The 20,332-nt window shown below is 37.1% G+C and overlaps 1 protein-coding gene across 3 annotated transcripts in view; it reads right to left on the bottom strand.

Moving 5' to 3' along the window:
• LRBA (LPS responsive beige-like anchor protein) overlaps positions 1-20,332 on the bottom strand; it is a 513,768-nt gene that overhangs the window by 394,882 nt on the left and 98,554 nt on the right. For all 3 annotated transcript variants that reach the window (XM_045831330.1, XM_045831331.1, XM_045831332.1), the window contains 8 exons: positions 18,983-20,044; positions 17,820-17,998; positions 16,806-16,959; positions 16,250-16,430; positions 12,836-12,963; positions 12,244-12,351; positions 9,069-9,228; positions 5,806-6,253 (listed from right to left, as the gene is read on the bottom strand). In XM_045831330.1, the coding sequence (XP_045687286.1) occupies positions 5,806-6,253; positions 9,069-9,228; positions 12,244-12,351; positions 12,836-12,963; positions 16,250-16,430; positions 16,806-16,959; positions 17,820-17,998; positions 18,983-20,044 (2,420 nt within the window). The remainder of the gene's footprint in view (positions 1-5,805; positions 6,254-9,068; positions 9,229-12,243; positions 12,352-12,835; positions 12,964-16,249; positions 16,431-16,805; positions 16,960-17,819; positions 17,999-18,982; positions 20,045-20,332) is intronic.

The following is a 20,332-nucleotide window of genomic DNA, read 5'->3' as shown; positions in this document are numbered from 1 at the left end:
GCTTCTGCTGTACGCGATTATGGTTCCTAAGCATGTATACTATATTCCAACTCCCACCCCTTGTACATGCTTTTCCTCTGCTGAGATGCCTTCTTCTTAGTCCTTCACGCCAGCGAACTTCCTTCTCTCCTTTCCAAACCTCACTCAAAGGTAAGCCTCCCCAGACTCTCCAAGTCAAAGTTCACGACCCACTATTCTTTGTGCCCCCAAACCATCCTATGATATAAACTTACAAATTATTAATAGCTATGATGAAGCACTGACATGTTAAGAATTATTTATTACTCAATTCTCAAAACAAGTCTAACATACATGACTTCCATTTTAAAAATTAAAAAGAAAACCTCAGAAATGGAAATTAACTTACAAAAGTAAATGGCAGAACTGCTCTACATATAATTCACGGTTCGTCTCGACAAGGGCCTCTAATTTAAACTGCTTCCTCATGTTGACCTTTTTTAAAGCTGTACTGAGATGCGATTCACATACCACATAATTCACTAATTGTAAGTGTTCAGTTTTTAGTATGTTCACAGAGCCACACAACCATCACCACAATCACACTCACACTGAAACATATTCTATATAATAATCCATGATAAGCAACAGTAACATAGTCTTCCAAAATGTAAAATTATGTATATACTACAACAGACAAAAATATACCTGCTCACAAATGGAAAAAGTTGCATGTGTCAGCACAGCTATATATTTAGTAAAATAAGGAAATATTTATTTAGTAATATATAGAAAAATAAAGTTAATCAACTTCCAAATTAATTGACTGATTCAAGTAATTTCTGAGGAAATAACATAATGCTTCTGCTTTGAGCCATGTAAAAACAAAAGAAGCAAAGTCATAATAATCCAAATAAAAGGAAATTAAGCCGTAGGCAGATTTCACAATATTTTCATTCCCTTTACCAACTATTTTCAATATTATAAATTTTCCGTGTTTAAGAGACTAAAATCTGCAACAGAGGGGATTTTAAGCTGTCATATGTATCATGTACATCAGTATAAATCTAAACTAGTAAACCAAGTTCTTATTGTTTAAAAAACAATCTAGAAATTTAAATTTACCACTACTCAAGATTAATCATGTAAGGACTAAACATTTCATATTTTTTATCAAACACTTTGGAAAACACAAATAAAATAAAGCATACATTTGATACAACTTTGAGAGCTTATATGCTGGGTAGGTGATGTGCAGAAACATTTCTAGTATCATTCTCAAGCTACATCTTAAGTTTCCATTTAAGAAGCAAATTGAAAACCTTGTTAAAATTTAAAATGCAAATAACTGAATTTTTAATATGTGCCACCAACTTTAACAAAAAGCACTTCAAACTCTTTGGAATAGAGAATTTGGAAGACAAATATGTTTTTTAGTTATGCAAGCTAGTGTTCCAAAACTGTCAATTCAAAACTGCATGTTAAAGTATAAAATGTTACTTATGATACTTTTTTTCTTTACAAACTCTCTAATATTTGTGAGGTACTATGCTAAGCACATACATAGATTATCATATATATTCAACCACCCATGATTTAAGGGCCACATATTATCCCCATTTTAATGATGAAAAAGAAGTAATTTTCCTAAGATTCCACATAGAAAGAAAGCATAAACACTGTTGACTTCTTTTTCACATGAACTAGGGAGACTTTTCTTGAAAGTTTCTTTATACTTATTAACAGCAGACAAAGAGCAACAACATCTTCCAGATCACTAAGGTTCAGAAGTTCCATTTCAGAATCACATCAGTTTCAAATATCACAGACTTTCACATAAATGCTATTTTATTTAACATGCAAATAGTTCAGTAAAAGAGAAAAGAGCATTTTAAACCTAGCACTTTAGTCCCTAAGGATCTAGTTGAAAAGCCAGACAAGCCCTTGAACTTTATCAAGATAAATCCCTGGTATCCACTAATCACCAGAGAGGATCTTCAAATTAGATAAGAGCAAGAATTTTGGCATGGGAATGAACACAAACACCTTGCCATCCAAAAAGGCCCACAACCTGGCAGCCTTTCAGCAAGGTTCCACTCATGTAGCTGTTACTCTAAATTTTCCAGCTATTGCTTGAGAGTTGATAAATCTTAAGATATGAGGAGAGTTGTGATTTCTGACAAAGCATTCCAGAGATAAATACATGATCAGAGGGATGCTTTGAAATTCCCAAAGATACTCCACTGGTCTACAGCTGCATGAAAAGAGTTTTCAAAAGGTGTCTCTTGCTAAGAAAAAGAAGAGGGAAACATAGAGCAGCTGGCTTGCCATCAGACAATACGTTAAATGCATACCAGACATGTGTGTTCCAAATAACATCCTGAAAAATGCCATCACCAAAATTCCCCTTAGTTTTCTTTTTTTTTTTTTTGCATTTTTCCATTACCATTTAACCCCCTTATAACTCCCTTCCCCGAAATCACCACACTGCTGCCCACATCCATGAGTCCTTCTTTCCTTTGTTTTCAACTCCTTAACATGCATTACCTAGGCATGGTTTCCTAAATAAGTGCATAGCCTCGGCACAGAAGGCATCACTAAGGCAGAGTTGAATTTCTACACTATTTAAAAAAAGATAGAAATGCCAAAATATATGAAATTTGGGAAATTTACAAGAAAACAACTTTCTTTGACTATATTAGCAAGATAAATTTTAAAATCTACTCTCAATCATGTCTGAGTGCTCAAGCAAACATTAATACAAATTTAAACAAATTATAAAAATTGAGAGTATTTTAAAAATCTGATCATTTACACTTTTTCCAACTCTCATATATAGCCATTGTTATTAACAGTTTGATGTATACTTTTTGAGATATATATGAACATATTTATGTTTCTTAAAAGATCATAAATTCCAAACTATTTTGTACACTGCTTTTTTCATTAACAATGTATCTGCAATATCATTTTACATCAATGCACAGCGTTCTTTTCTCTCTGCAGTGGCTGCATACTATTTACTATATGTACAGCCAATAAAACGTGTTGCCAATCGATTCCTCATAGATTAGCAAGAATGCTTGTGCTGCACAGCCCAATGACAGGGTCCAGAGTGAGTCCACCCTGGTTCAAGTCTTAGCTCCACCACTGATCAGCACGAGTGCTGAAGTGACTTAATGTCCTCTTGCCCCAATTTCTTCATCTGTAAAATGCAGATAAAAACAGTATCTATCTATCTACCTAACTAAAAAATGCATTTTGAATAGAACTTCACAGAGTAAAAGCTCAATAGGTCTTAGCTTAATTATGAAATTCCACTTGCAGAAAACATTTGTATACCTTTTGTATGAACTTCTAGAGGTGTGTTAAGTTTACATATTTTATTTTAATTAACTGCCACTTGTCTCTCAAATAAGTTATATCAATATGCCCTTTCAACAATATTAAAATGTTTCTTTATACCCCCATTAACTCTAGGTATCATCTCTGTAAAGATGCATCTCATTTTAAACCTCTGCAAAGATTTATCACCTGTTATCACCTGGTTATTTTAATATTTCCTTCATTATTAGCAATATAGATCACCTGTACATATTTGCATATTAACAGTATTTTTCTTGCATGAACTACCTGTTCCTGTCATTTGTCAATTTTTCTAGCAGGTAAGTCATTTTATTGACATATGATTTATCATTGTACTGACCGGTTTGCATTATATGTGCACAGTAAGAGTGCAGCCCTTTTATCTGTAACATGTATCTCAGGTACCTAGTGCCCACAGGCAGACACATGCACATGACAGGAAGCAGCAGTGACTGAATGGCTCATCAGACAGGACAGCTCAGTTTTTATTTACTGAGTGATTTCTACGTGCTGAGTGCTACAGAACAGTCTATCTTCAATATCACTTCATACCAACACGTTCTGCCTTTGTTCTGCCTTTTTTCCTCATTAATAGGTATACAGTATTATACTATTTAGGGATAAGGAAACTGAGGCTCGGCAGGATGCGGTAACAGGTCCAAATTCACTAGTAAGCAATACAGCCAGAACGCAAACTGAGTTTTGTCTAATTACTACAGTCAGCATTTTAATTCCTGCATTATAAAGCCTACTTTTACAAAAATGAAAAATACACTGAAATCTAGCAGCCACGTGACATACCGATGTTCTATGTCTCTGGACATTAGACTCTCTCAGTCTCATCGCTCCAGGACATTGACCTAACACCGTCAATGGTGGTGGCAGAGGCGATAAAATGACAAAGGTGACGGCAAACATTCTCTGCTAAAATTTTAGTTCCTTTGTGTTCTTTCAGAACATCATAATTACCATAAAGACTTTCAACCCATTTGGATATCCCATGGGCAACACCCAGCAAATCTGACATAGAAAACCAGAATACGAGGAGGAATAACGAGAACAGGAGACCCAAAGAAATAAACACCCAGACAGAGGGACGTTATGATCAGAACATATGAAAAGAAAATAGAAGCCCACTCACTGGAAGGGAATCCCACTGGACAAATCGAAGACAACTTGAGCATCAACATAAAAATATCAACAACAAATTATAACCCACTGAATAAAATCGGAAACCACAGGGCCACACAGTGAACTGAATGTATTTGATGTGGATGAAAGAGTTTCACAGCAGTACCGCCCCTTCACAAGGAGTACCTTAAGGGTGCAGAAACCTACAGAACATCATTTTAATGACAATTCAGAATGAATATCATCAGTAATGAGACAAAACCACATGCCACATGATAGAACGCAACACATAGTGCCACTTTTGTGATATTCCTGCCAAAAAGATGCATTAACTTGAATCTAATCCTGAGGAAACATTACACAAATCTAAACTATAGACTGAGGAACAGTCTACAAAACATCAGTGCTGTCATCTTCCAAGACAGCAAGATCATTAAATTCAAGGCAAGACTAAGGAACTGTTCTTCCAGACCAAAGGAAAACAAAGAAACACAACGAAATACAACACATTATTCTGAGCTGGATCCCTCTACTATAAAGGGCATTACTGAGATAATTAGTAAACTTTGAAATGTATTTGAAGATTAGAAGGTGGTGTTTTATCAGTTAATTTTCTTATTTTGATGAATGTATTGTGGTTATATTGAAAATATACAATAAAATACTCAAAGAGGATGTAGTATTATACACACTTATTTTCAAAATGACTCAAGAAAAATAAAAGTTCTTTTAACTGGCAACCTCCGTTTAAGTTAGAGCTTCTTTCCAGATAAAAATATTGATTTTTGAAAAAAAATGTGTTTAATAACTAATACATATATATGTCTTATAGGCAGAATTTCAGAAAATTTATTAATATATAAAGAAAAATGTCAGGCAAATTAGCCAAAGGTTCCATGAGGCCAGCAGAACCAATGAAGTCGGAAGCCCATAGTCAGCTTTCTCCAGCTATCAGGACTCTGGGGAGCTGGCTGGATGCAGGCCCGCTGGGATCCACAGACAGACACACTGTCCTCAGAGGCTGGCACAGTGCTAACAGCAAGAGTGTGAAAGACAGCCATCTTTAAGTACAGGTGACTTCTAAGTTGCAACAAACAAACAAAATATATTTAACATACAACCTGCCAATGTAATTTTAAAATTATTTCTAAATTATCTTATGATAGTGTTGCTAAATGAAAATCTGAAATGGTAAACAAACTATAAAACAAAAATATCCTTGTAATTTTTACAAACATCCATTTCTAGTGTTGAAGCTATAAACTTTGCAGAGTCCAAGTCCTGTTTACCCTTTAGATCTTGACAATTTGTAAATACATGCATACAAAAACCAAAAACTGTTTACAGTACCTGTCAAAAGACCGGAACTGCACAGGCTGCTCAGCGGACAGATCGCCAAGCGCTCCGAGGCAGGGTGGTGGCAGGAGGGCAGGGTCCACTGTGACTCCATCTGCTGGCATGTTAACCAGGCTGCGGAGAATGTCCTTTACGTTGACATTTTTTGAAACTGGAACTGATGGTGCGGCCTTGTTATCCAACTCGTTTCCTCCATCATTTTTGTTTTCCTGAGATTTATTGACTTCCAAAGAGAGAGTGCACAGCACCTCACTGATTGCATCTGGGCCTGCACTGACACTCAGAGGCGCCGCAGGAGACGCCAGGTCCACACTGCTTCCCACGCCAGCAGCTGTTTCCTCCCCGATGCCGGAGTCCCTCCTTCGAACAGATGATGTGCTGTCCGATTCTTCCACTGACGCTGGAGTTAATGGGCTGGATGCTGCTGTTGTGTTTTCTACATCTTACCCAGAAACAGAAAAAAAAAGTACAAATAAAAAATATTTAGAGCCAATTTTAAAAAGGTACATTCAGTCCTACAGCCATCTATTATTTCAAATTATGAAATCTGTGGCATCTTCTCAAAGGCAAAAATAAATTACATAATCTATAAAATGTACTGAGTTAATGCACCTATAATCAAATTAGATGATACCATAAAATAAAAAACAATAAATAATAACAACAAAATACCAGAGAAAACCCTCCAAACTGAACACGACATACCAGTGGAGAGCAACACAAGGTTGAAAACCAGTGGGCTACAAGAAAAAGTCCAAAATCCCTAGGATAAAGTACAAGGCTCTTCAATGATGTGGGTCCACTAGAAAGTAAACACCACCAGGGCAGGGAACTTGTCTTCCCTATCACTTCCTCCCCAGCACCCGTCATAATGCCTGGCCTCATGCCATGCCTGGAAAGCAGCAGGTGCTCAATAAACATGATTCAGATGACTAGTCATTTCCAAAGTTATCTCCTGCTACTCATGCCATCACACATCATGCTTTCAATTTAGAGTCAATTTTAAAAAGCTACATTCAGTCCTAATCACCAAATTACCTGCAATTTGCTCAACAGGGGACAAAGCTTTTGGCTTCTATGCCTTTATACATTGCCATGTCTTTGAATAGTAACCCCCAGACCTCATCCTCAAACATGGTTTCTGCAACACTACTAGAAAACGGGTTACTCCTCCTGTATGTATGAACAACCAAACGATCCTTAAAATCTAGTTCAAGAAAGAGCATCACCCTGCTTCCCTGTTTTATCTTCATTCCCTCCATTCGGGCATTCCCTCTATTCCAACAAAAATGCTCCATTTTGCCAATGGTCACCAAACACCTCCATCTGGCTAAATCCAGTGGTCAGTTCTCAGTGCTAAGAGCACTTGGCAAAGCAGCAGCAACTGATTACTCCCTCCAACACGGCAGTACTTTCTTCACTTGACTTACACACACCATGTGTAATCGTCTGCCTTCCAGTTTTTCATCTGCTTCCTCACTGGTCATTCCTCCTTAATTTCCCTCACTTCTTTTTCTAATTTCTTAAGTTGGGGGAACTTAGTAGTACTCAGTCCTTAGTCCTCTCTTCTCGCAACAGTGAACTCCTGTAATGGACTCATGCACTCTCAAAGCTTTAAATGTCAAAAAACAAAGAAAACAAAACATTCAGACTGTTATCTATAACTGCCTACTCTGCATTTTCTATGTCTGAAGCCATCAACAGTGGAAAAGTGAATTTATCTTTGCCTGAACACGCTCCACCTCCAATCTACCCAACTGCGCCTCATAATCATTCTTCACTGCCTCCCGTCTTTCACATGTTCACACCTAGTATTTTAACATCCTGTTTCCCACACCCAATATTTTAACATCATGTTTTCCACACCTAATGTATTAACATCCTGTTTTCTCTCCCATCAAAATGGATCCAGAGTCTGACCACTGCTCACTAGCTCTATGGCCTCAGTCACCTCCTGCCTAGATCACTGCAGTATCCTCCTAAGTGCACATGGTAGACTGTTAGGTTAATGATCCTCTTGGCCCCCGCCTCCTGGTATTTACCCCCTTGAGAAGTCCTTGAATCTGGACTGGGCCTGACTCACTTTAACCAACAGAATGAAGCAGAAGCAACAACCAACCATTCTGGGCCCAGGTTTTAATAAGGTCTGGCAGCAGGTACATTCTAGGAATTCCTGAGTATCTCAGGGAGCAGTATGACTACCTTGCTGGAGAGGACATGTAGAGAAACCACATGAAGAGACAGAGGCCCTCCAAACCAGTGGAGGAAACCAAGGACTTCAGCTGAGAACAAGTATCAAGACCCCAGACAAATCCCCAAGCCGAGCCATTTCAGTCAATCAGCCGCAGCTCGAGGAGCCATCCCAGCTGAGGCACTAAAGACGTTCATAGAAAAACCATCTCAGACTTCCCAACACCAGCAAGTGTCGTCTGGGGCAGGGATGAATCCTCCCAACCGTATCCTGTCCAAACGAAATCCACAGCATCGTGAGAACAAGCCTGAAAGCGTGGAGGTTCCAGCCACTAAGCTTCAGTGTGATGTGTTACACAGCGGGGCGTAACGAAAACACGGGGCCTTCCTTACCCTCCAGGGTGTATTCTGAACACAGAACCCTGAGTGTAACTTATAAAAACATGGAAAAAGAAGTCATTTGTAACTCCTACACTCAAAACCCTGCAGTAATTCCCCATTTCCCGTAGAGTAAACATCCACTCCCATTTCTCCTGGTATTTTTCTGTTTGACTTGTCTTAATCCAACCACCTTTTAAAGTACTACACAATGTATTTATTACATGTACTTATTCTCGATCTCATCTCACAAGGATATAAGCTCTATTAAGACAGATTTTTTTTCTTTTGGTCATGAATACACCAAGTACCCAATAGGTACCAAATGAATATTTATTAAATAAATAAATAGCCTCCATTGGGTGGCAGCTACTACATTCAATAGTTGCTTTTCTAACTATGTATTGTAACTGGCAACTACTTCCATAACTCCAATTATTACTTGAATTGCAGGTAACATCTTCCCACCTTCTAGTCAAATAGCTCATTTAAAGAACAGAAGTAATCTCCCAGTTGCAACTAACTACATGGTCCCTAAAGTAAACTATTTAGTCATTAACAAAAATAAGTGTATGCTCTCTCTTTCTGTATAAATGGATTTCAATTCCAGAATCAATATTTTAACCACTATAGGTAGGTAACATTTCACTTGAATTTTGGATACCAGGAAATGAAATACAGAAACTTACCAGGAAGTGATAAGGTCCCACTCTCACTACCAGATTCCTTAAATGGCTGGCTACGCCTTTCATTCTGAGGTTCCAAAATGTCTCTGTACTTCGAGACCATAAGAACAGAGATAAAGTATACTACAGCCAAGGCTAAAAACTGAGCTTGTTTGCTATCCTCCTGGGGAAAAATAAAAGTATTTGATCATACCACTACTAAATAACATGTCAATTTTATTTTATATGACAATATTTATTTTATATGACAATATTTAAGTATCAAACATGTGAATAAATTTTTTGATATGTGCAGAAAATAATAAATTCAACTGAACAAAAATCAAAGTATTTTGGGAAAATGCCCATAAATAAGAGGTTTTTGCTTGTGGAAGCTGCAAAGAGAAAAGTGCCTTTTTTAAAAAGTAAATCACCCTGAAGACATATGTCTTAATATACTTTATAAGAGTAATCAAAAAGTGATTTTCATTATATATGAATAAGTATTTTTACTTCTAATCATAAAAATTAAAATGCATAAAATAATAAAAAATAATAGTTTTCCTAAAAGACAAACATTCAAGAGAAAAAAAATAAGGTTGTCAAACATAGAACAGGATGCCAAAGGAATCAGGAGTATGTTAACTAGCAGAAAGGACCACGTATCAGACTGAAAATACAGTGTACACAAAAAAGGAAAAACTTAACCTCAGAAAGAGTTCCAGCCTTCATCCTAAAGACTCGAGTCACCTACGCATCTGTACGTCAACGACCTCTCTCCCCAGTCAAACTCCCCATCTCCGAAGGGCCCCTCAACACATCACTATTTCATAACTTTTCAAAAAATTAATTTAAAAGAAAAACTCAAACTTGTCCACCAAATCCTGAAAATTAACAGTATTTTGAATAGAAGGGAATGTTAAGGTAAAGGAAACAAATACTGATGCTCAGCAGATAAACAAATGGAAACAAATGGTACAAATGAAACTAAAAATTAATAACTAGCATCAAAGTTTGGATACAATCAGTTTCAAGGAAAAAATAAGGTATCAGGCTCTACCTGAACACATCCACCTGACACAGTAAGACGTATTTGTAATCTGACAAGAAGCTATGGCACTTCTGAAGTTCTTGTGTAAGAATTTATTAATCTCGATCAAAAAGATAAATGTGGTGTCCCCTCTATTATCAACCATCCCTTTTCTCTAGACAGGCCTGTGGTCCTCTGCCACGCCATCCTGTCGTCTATCACAACTACTGCTAATGATGTCAGTGTTAACAATGCAGACAAATAACTTACTTGGTCTTGACTTCTTAATCTGTTATAAATTATTTATGCCTACCTAAATCCTTATTTACCCACGTAATATACCCAATGTTTGTTTACGAACTAAACCCCTGAAATAAACTGTAGCTGTCGTTTATTGAATATTGACTGGGAGCCAGGCACTGTGCTACGTATTTCATATATATTCCTTAACCCATTTGAACAAAATAAGGACTAAAGAAATAATTTTCTTAAGCTATACAGCAAGTGGAAAAGCATACGTAAACTCAGATTAGAGTGATTAAATACCTAAGCTCCTAACCTCAGGGCAATAATTTCTTTATATCCTCAATCTTAGGTCATTTCTTTCTTCATCATCAAAGTTTGCTTTTGCTAGAAAAGGCTCTGAGATAAGGTTTGGGGACTAAGACCTTTTCTCTTTGCTAAAACTCCTACAGGGTGATTATATATCTTTTATAATTACAAAAAATTTTTAAATATTTATAACTTTAAGAAGTAACAACATAGATAGGAAATAGTCTAATTCTCTGTCCAAATATCATGATATAATACTTGTCAGCAAGTTCCAAAGAGCCATTCACACAGTGCCCAAGTGAGGTGTTTTGGTTTTAAGTCCTATAAGAAGACATTCGAGAATTTTTAAAGCAAAAGAGTTATATCATCTAGTCTAAATTTTTAAATATTACCCTAGGAAATACAAAGTTATGGGGCAAGAGACTTAACACCTGCTTAAGAGAATGGGAAATGAAGGAAGCAGCAATATTTGGTTCCAAAATGAACCAGCCAGTGGTTTCTGAAGAAACAAACCTTGATGGTTTCTTAATTAAAGGAATAACAGCAGCTACCAAAAAGAAAAAGAAGAAAAAAAAATGAAATCTAGGGAGGCAGTATAATCAAATGGTTAAGATCAAAATTTCAAGAATCAGATTCCCTAGATCCTTAACTAACTTCTACCTTTTATTACTTGTGTAATCTTAAACAGATTTTTTAGCTTCATACTGTTATCTTCTTCATAGGATTACTGGGTAAATTAAGTGAGATAATACATACAGAGCATCCAGTTCTGTGCTTAATAAACAAGTGTTCAGCAACTACTAGCTACACCATTAACAAATTATATCCATGTATAAAACTTAGTGAAGAACTCAAGAGAGGACTAAAACCCCAGAAAGGAGAAAATTAAAAACTGAAGTTACAAAGTTTACAAAAAACACGTAATATAGAGCATCTAGTACTTAACACACAGTAACTGTTCAATGAATATTAAGTAATGACTATACTCAATCTTGGTGAGTAGGATCACGAATGATTTTTATTTTCATATTTATACTTTCTCATGATTGAATAATTTCCATATGAAACTTGACCATATATCAAAATCACTTAAAATAAAACTTTTTCATCTTTAAAAAATTAAAACCACCACACACAGCAATTCATTATGTACCATTACATCAAATTTACATTCCTTTCAGGGGGAAAAAGAAACCAATATTCAGTAAAATGCAGGCCATTCAGACTGTGAGCACTGCATCCCTTGCGGAGCACGGACTCAGAGCTCAGACGGCCGGGTCTGAACCCTACTGTTTCCCAGCTCCAGTTGCTTGAACCAACTATTCAAGCTCTCTGTGCCTCAGATTCATCATTTATAAACTGGAAACTACAAAAGCACACAACTATAATAATATGTTCTTCTTTTTAGTATCACTACTCTGATACATTAGCTCCATTTATATAGATGAAACTTTCCAATATTCTATGATTCTAAAATCATTGTCAAAAAACTGGTTTCTAGGCCTTCTCTCTACTCAAGTATTTCATATCACAAAGAGTTTTCATTCTCAATACTTCGGGCCTGGAAGGAAATACATTTTGGTTAAAAGATTATGTGAGAGAAACACGGTAACTTACGATGTCTCTGAAGACAACTGCCCTAAGCCGATTAATATCCATGTCTTGTAGGAGCCTGTCAAAATCTCTCACCGGAGATATGCCACCGGTTACAATATCCACTGGACTCTACGACAAAAAACGTATATACATTACACAGATTTAAAAAAACAAAACAAAACATGGTATTCCAGGAACCAGAAAAACAAGGATATAACTACTTGTTTTTCCTACTTCTCCCTCTCTTTTTTTTTTTTTTTTTGGATGCTGGGTTAGAGGTGGGGGGTACAGAAGGAAGCTATACAGGAAAAAACAAACTTCATGCTAACTCACCAAGTACACGAAATACAAATTGACATATTTGAAGGAAAAAGGTATCGTAGACACAAGGAAAGTAAACATTTGGAAAAGCAGACAAGATTAAGTATAAGCAAATCTTTACTGTATATTTAAATACAAATATTTGAATGGTATGCCCACAGACTAAAATAACTATTTTAGGACCTCTGTCAGATTTATTTAACTTTACAGTGAAATGAACAAATAAATTTAAGACCTTAATCATAAAATAAGAGCACGCTTCTTTGCTTAATTAATGATTCTGCATGCTTACCTTTGCCGCAGATTTGCCTGTGGGAATCAGGCTGTGCACTGTTTTCTGGCCTTTGGCTGCATCTCCTCTCATTTTCATTTGGGAGTGCTGCTGACACTCTAAGCAATTCCGGACTGCCACTGCACACACTGTTATTTATTTTAAGAAAAAGCATGGGTAAGAAAAGAAAATTGTATTCAAGATTATGGAACTGATAAAAATCACCTATCCAATACGATTTACGTAAGATGTTATTTAAAACAGATTACCTTCAGCAAAGCCCTAAAATGCCCCTGGACTTTCTCACCTACTGTTTGTTTTCTGACTTTGGGAGCAACTCTGTTAGGGGCCACTGCTAAGAGGGCAATCAATTCAAGAATCTTAACAGGCTGCTGTTTCTTAGACCTCACCTAAACTACTTGCAATGATTTTTTTATTAAGAAACAGACAGGGGGAAAGAGCACTGAAAGAGATGCACAAGGAAACAGAAAGCAAGGTCCTGGCCAGTATGGCTCAGTCAGTTGAAGCCTCATCCATAAACCAAAAGGCCACAGGTTCAATTCCTGGTCAGAGCACCTGCCTAGGTTGTGGGTTGGGTCCCCAGTCAGGATACCTATAGGAGGCAACCAATCAACATTTCTCTTACTTTATCACTCCATCCCTTCCTCTCTCTCTAAAATCAATAAACATGTCCTTGGGTGAGGATTTAAAAAAAAGCAAATCTAATTGCATGAACTAGTCCAGGACAATAACCTATTATTACCTTCATTAAACAGTTAAACTGGAAACTTGTGTTTTTCTTATAATGTATTATTACAGCATGATATTAATACAGCAATAAAGTATAGCATGTATAGGGAATATTTACAGGGTCTACACTTGACTGGCTCTCATTACAACTGCTCAAAGGGTGAAAAACATAAAAGAGACTGTAATTACAATGTAGTCCAAAGTCACTTCTCTATTATCTCACCAACGGGGCAGCTGGTTGAGTTATTTAGAAATTCATTTTGAATTTTAAATGATGAATTAGGTAATGCACAACTGACTGTTAGTTGTTGACATCATGTAATCACCTCAATTTCCAACCAGATCAGCAGCACTCAAGGAATCTGATCAGAACGAGAGTGGGAGAGCAAACTAGGAACTCAACAGTAAACTTAAGTGGGCACTTTAAGTACTACCACGACTATGTCTACAGACACAAAATTGAGAAAGACTGGAATTCAGAAAGATTCCAAAATTGAGCACCAAAAGTTGGAGAAAAGGAAAGGAGAGAGGGAGGGAGAAAAGGAGGAAGAATAATGGAATACAACTGTCAAATTTGGAACCAGGCCCAGGAAAGGGACTTTAGTGCCGCTTTTGTCACGGGTGACACAAGATCAAGTCTGGGTCTGCACCATGGTGTTTATAACCACACAGGCTGCCCATCCTAGTGCAGCCAGCCTCAGGAGTGCAAGTTCCTTCAGAGCTGCCCTCTGACCCTTCTTCCCCCAACCTCAGGGAAGAACGGGAATAAGACAACCAGGGATCATAAGCTCACCACCACACTCTCCTGAGTGATCTTGGACAAGCTCCTTTCTGAGTCTCATGGCCACATACAAAAGAAAAGATGGTGCTGAGGGAAATCGAATTTCTCTTTATTTTTTCCTACCGCTGTGAAAATGAGGGCAATACAATATTCCCTATCTTCCAAACCTAAAGCTTCCTGAGTATAGCAGAGCCCTGCTACTGTATCCTTGTATTTTTAAGTCTAGAAATGTACTCTATTTAGGAAAGTGTAAAGATTTTTTAACTGGCATAACAAACGCAAGGGAGCCTAAATATTTTAATTGTACTACCAATAAAAAATTTAAGGAAGTACACTGTAACAGAGAAAGGGTAGAAACACTAAACGAACTTCTATATTCACATTCCAACTTCACCAATAGGCATTCTGAATTTCAGTAAGTTTCCTATTTTCTATGATCTTGACTTTCCTCAAGAAAAAAAAAAAAGAATGCTGACTCACTGTGAAAATCAGCAATAACTACAGTAGTCATTAAATGGTAGCTTGTTTTCTTGTGCTCACCATTTGAATCTCTCACTTAACACTTTAAAGCTTCCTAAAAATTGTTACACCAAGTTCATCAGAACATGCTAAGTTGAAAAGTACTCTGAATAGCATTTTGAGTATGACTAATCATTGTACCAAAACAGACTAAGTGCAAGTGTATCTCAGTTTACGTAACACATTCTTACTAAATATGGGAAAATACTTCATTAATTAGACTTGTCACTCCTAACATTATGTTTTCATAGATGCCTTGTTTCTGATCTATCTTCCATAAGCCATACATGTAATGGTTTTGCTTCCATTTCTGCTCCCCCCGCTCCACCTGCTTCTCCCCATTTAATAAGCAAATCATGAACCAAGTCTCAGTATTTACAACTGGATATGGGAAACCTGCGTGAAGAAAAACAACTTTTTGTTCACCTAACGAAGCCCTTAACACTGAAAATTCTTTTCCTGCATTTCACCTTTCCTCTAAGGGAGACTGCCTCCAGGAGAAGAACAGAGATTTAATAATTTAATTACCTGCTTTAACCAATTACCATGGCCGATTTGGATAAAGGCTATGTTTGCATGATGCCAGTTTACAACCTTCCTACTCAAGTGTATTGGTAAGAGAAGCAACATCAACATTGCCTGGACTTCTTAGACAAGTTTAAGCCACATCCCAGACCCATATAAGCTAATCTGCATTTTAACAAGATCCTCCCTGGTGATTCATATGTATGGATTATCCTTTTTTTTTCTTTAAGTAACTTTGTATTTTCCAACTGCAGTTGACAAATAATGTTAGTTTCAGGTGTACACCACAGTGATTAGACACTGAGATAACTTTTGAAGCAATACCCCGGTAAGTCTAGTGCCCGTCTGACACCATGCACAGTCATTACAATACTGCTGACTATATTCCCCGTGTTGTACCCCACGTCCCTGTGACTGTCTTTATAATGGCAGTTTGCACATTACCTGGGACTTGTGGGAAAGACAATTTGAGGCCTCATTCCAGGCCTATGTAATCTAATCTGCATTTTAACAAGATCTTCTCTGATGACTCATGTGTATAAGCAACCTTTTTTTTTAATTTGAGAAATACTAGATTAGAGCAAAAAATAATTAGGGAAGGAGGGGCAATGTTGACCAGAATTAATGTAGTAGATTTTTCAAAATATGTCCTTCCGTCTTCTACCCAACTTGTCCAACTACTACTACAGCATAGTACACACACAGTCCTTCACTCTCTACAAGTTAAAAAGGTAGCAAGTGACAAAATGACTACCACACATTTGCCCAACAAGAGGAGAGAGATAATATTCAATTTACTACAGCTGGATTACTGAAAATTTTTCAAGTAAATTCCTAACTACTGGGTTTTAACAGCTCACCTAGTCGGAGACACTGCCGCAAAATTCCTCCAGATGACATATTTTTTTCAGCTTCTATTTCAGTAAAGCCAAGAGAACTGGCAAATATGAGCACATCCACAAGGCTGATCAGCCTCTGCAAAAATGTCACAGAGGCTTCTATTGAGAGGCCCTGAGTAGGTTCAATATTCTCCAGCTCGTGCTGTAGGGAATAAAGTATGACAATTACCTCTGTATTCTGATAAAAATCTAATTTCTATTAGATACATCCCCTAAAGCTCTAAATTTTATTAAAAGCCAGGCTTTCAGAAATCTAGTACCACAGAGTGATTTCCTTATCATTTCATCTAAAAAAGGCAAAGGGGACACACAGGTGAAACATGTCAATCCTGTTATATGCACTATAGAAGCTGACACATCCCTAAGAAAGCAACATCCCTTTTAGTCCTTTCATTCCTATTGCTTTCGATTTACAGCACCTAGAATGCATAGTAACCACCACATTCAAGTTTTAATCAACAAAGATGCATAAAAGTCATGTTTTCACACCAATTTTATATAGTAGTTAAGTCCTTACTGTAGCCGATGTAGCAGCTGAAAGCAATGGCAGTATCCCCCCACAAGCCATGACCATATTGTCCATCACTTGAGAGATGAGATGAATTGTGTTGTGTACAAAGATGACATTATCACTGCTATTCACGAAGTCCATAACTGTCTTTGTTGAATGGCTGTCCAAAGATAAATGATGTTTACTGATAAAGCTAAAGAAAGGAAATCACAATTTGCCTACTTGAGGGGAGGGAGGATAAGAAGGTGCTTTTGCTTCCTCTTGAAAGCTGAGTAAGATAATGACGCAGCAGGCATATGGGGGTGTATGCTTCCTCAGAAGGTGCAGACCATTCCATGCCAGCAGTCACTATCCAAGCCCTTTGTCAGTGCTGAAACATAAATACTATTCATCTGACACTTGATATAAAAAGTTGAACTAAATTATCCCTAACTGGGGACAAAACTCAGAAGCCATGTGGCAAAAATTAAGAGGTAAATGGTGCTAAAAGTGCTAATGAAAATGAATTTTCTACTAACATTTTCTTAGATGATGCCACAAAATGCTTTTAAACAGAATAAAAGTAGTATACAATTAACAATAAACAAATTAGGCTCTTTTAAAACCCTAAATCATACAATCAAGGATTATACAAAAAACACAGAATTTTTATACCAAAAATTCACGGTAGAAGTGAATATTATTCTTAAACCCCAATTTTTTTACTTCTAAAAACAAACCCACTTGGTAGATCTACTCCCAGGTGAATTACATGCTGTAAAATACGCTATAGAACATAAATGTTCACCAAATTTTCTTAAAAGAAAAATCTAATTTTCTAGTTTTTGTAATCCAGATAGGGTAACTCATTTTTATAATGGAAAATAAAAGTAATTCAGTAAAACCTTACCATAGAAAGAATGTATATTCTAATTTTAACTAAATACCTGAAATTAATTGTAAAATGTTAACTATGTAAACTTCTTTGAAAATAAAGGCTGAAGTTTACACACATCTTCTATAACACACATATGGACAAACCTTCTCCACATCTGTATGTCTGTTTCTATTGAAAACAGCAGATCAGTGAGCAAACGCTGATGCATTAGAGACCATCTGAACTCGGGAATACGAAACACAGTGGACCTTGAATCCCTCCTCTGCCCACTAACAGCATCGGGTACCACTCCTTGCCCGGACTGCTCCTGTTGTCTCAATGTCTGATACAGAAAATTAAAAAGAGTAACAAAATTAGTTCCATTTCAAAAGATGGCATTAATAAGTAATTTAACAGCTTCTATGCAACTCATCTAACAAATACATTTTAAGATACAAAGGAACCAAATTAGAGAAAATTACTAATGAGAAATAACAATACTGTAATACAGTTAAAGCAGTTATCAAATATACTAAACTACCCCAATTCAAAATAATTAGCTTGGAACCATGTTAGTATTACCACCAGCTAATGTAGCGTTGTATAATGGAATTCAAGGGGTTGTTTGTTTTGAATAAAATTAGCATGAAAGAAAGCAGTATCAGGTTTATAAACTTTCTGGAATTGAGAATAAACAAAAAAGCAGCAGAATAAAGAATAAATCAAAGAAACAGAAAGGAGGGAGAGAGAAAAAGAGTTTAGAATGACGTGGGAAATGAATATGCAACCAACCACTGTCTCATGAACACTCCTGAGATACTGGTAAAGGAGAAAGCTGGGACTCTCTGATCTCACAAAAGTGCCTCCCACTTACAAAGTAAACAGACTTCATGGAATAATTTTAAACCAACATACTTCATATAAAAACTGTACATTAGCAGGTAGTTCTGCAGGAGTGTAATCCTAGATTTTGTAAAAAAAACAAACAAACAAACAAAACTAATGTGCACATTGTGTGTGGGTTATCAATTAAAGGGTAAAAGGCAAGCATTACCAATGTCTGCTTTATAAACTAAAATTATGCCAATCGTGAAAATCAGGAGTAGTAACTTTTGGTGATGCTGTGGTGAAACTAATAAAAGCTGCCATTAAGTGAACAAATACGAAAAGCCAAATGCTGAGCTAAAGAAATACAATCTTTACCTTCATCGCCTTTATGTAATCGCAAATGGGATACAACTAAATCCAACATAAAATAAAATGTAAGCATATACACTTGCCCTATTTTAACTCATGCAAATACATTCCAAGAAGACAATAAAATCACCTCAGGCACAGGCTGAAGAGGCTGAGATGCCTCCACACTGCTGCTGGCCTTCAACTCCAGTCTCTCAGTGTCTGTGGCAACACTGGAAACATCCAACTTGGCAATCCTCTGCTCACAAGTAGGAGGAGACTCGCAGGCATTACCGTGAGCATGATTAACCACTTCGGTTTCTCTGGCCGAGCTAGCGGTTTCCTTCCCTCCCTCCAGCATCTGAGCAGGGTCTGACTGCACAGCTGCCTGGGAAGCAGCAGTGTCTGGAGAGGTAGCTGAGGACCCTGATGCTGTCATAGTCAAGATTCCAGAATCTTTGGAATCCTGAGTTTCAGTATCAGTTTGCTTCTTACTTACAGTTTCCTCCTCTGGCAATACTAATTTTTGGTCATTACTGAACGTGGCCAGTCTTTCCCCGGCTTCCGTTGCACCTGGAGACAGACAATTCTCCTGAAGCTCTGTGGGTAGACTGGCTCCCTCAGCAGGACTGGAGTCTACCTTCAGTTCCACGTAATCATCGTCGTCTTCTTCCTCCACTGTGGACTTATCCAGTAACTCTGGAGCCTCTGAAGCATCCTCTTCTGAAGGAGAACTTCCTGAAGTGGTTACTTCACTGACCGTCAGATCTTTGCCAACTGTTTTCAAAGTATCAGAGGAAACAGTCCCTGCTTCTATTGCGTCAGAAGGTAATTCTAAATCAGCAGCATTATTTGTTTCATTTCTCAATGTTTCCTCTAAAGGAACTTCATCCAGTAACTCCCGACTTTCTTGCCCAGGTTCCCTTCCTTCATCAGACGTGTTAGGAGTTTGCAGTTCAATGTTGGATGCAGAGTCTGCTGAACCTGTCTTTTCAGTCCTTGAGTTTTCATCATTATTTCTGATGACACGAGGAGACACAGGAGAACCCTTCGTATCTGACTGCGGGGATCCTCCGGAAACACTGACATCCCCACCAATGCCAGAGACGGCCTGAACTGAACTCGAAGAGCACTGCCCTATATCTTCACCCATATTTTGCTGGTGTTCTCTAAATATATTAGCAAGGTTTTCTTTGTGTATTTCAAAGGTGACCTAGATGAAAGACATATACTCAGTCAAAATATGCAAAAGTAAACAAAGCATGAAGAACATAAAATATATTTAAATTTTTTTCAAAAATACTGTTTCTATAAAGCAATAAAACAATTTTCCTGTAACATTCTTATAAAATTATAAGTAAATCCCAAAATTCTAAAGAGTCAAAAAATAATCTTGATGCATGACATCAAAACACAGTAAGAACGTAGCTACTTAGACTATCCTAAAAGATGCACAGGAAAGGAAAACACTCTTTTACTGGCCTCTATTAACCTATTACCT

The sequence above is a fragment of the Phyllostomus hastatus genome, unplaced genomic scaffold, assembly GCF_019186645.2.
Source record: "Phyllostomus hastatus isolate PE091 unplaced genomic scaffold, TTU_PhHast_1.1 phas_contig_159, whole genome shotgun sequence".
Classification (NCBI taxonomy): Eukaryota; Metazoa; Chordata; class Mammalia; order Chiroptera; family Phyllostomidae; genus Phyllostomus; species Phyllostomus hastatus.
This window is presented reverse-complemented; position numbering and strand designations above follow the sequence as displayed.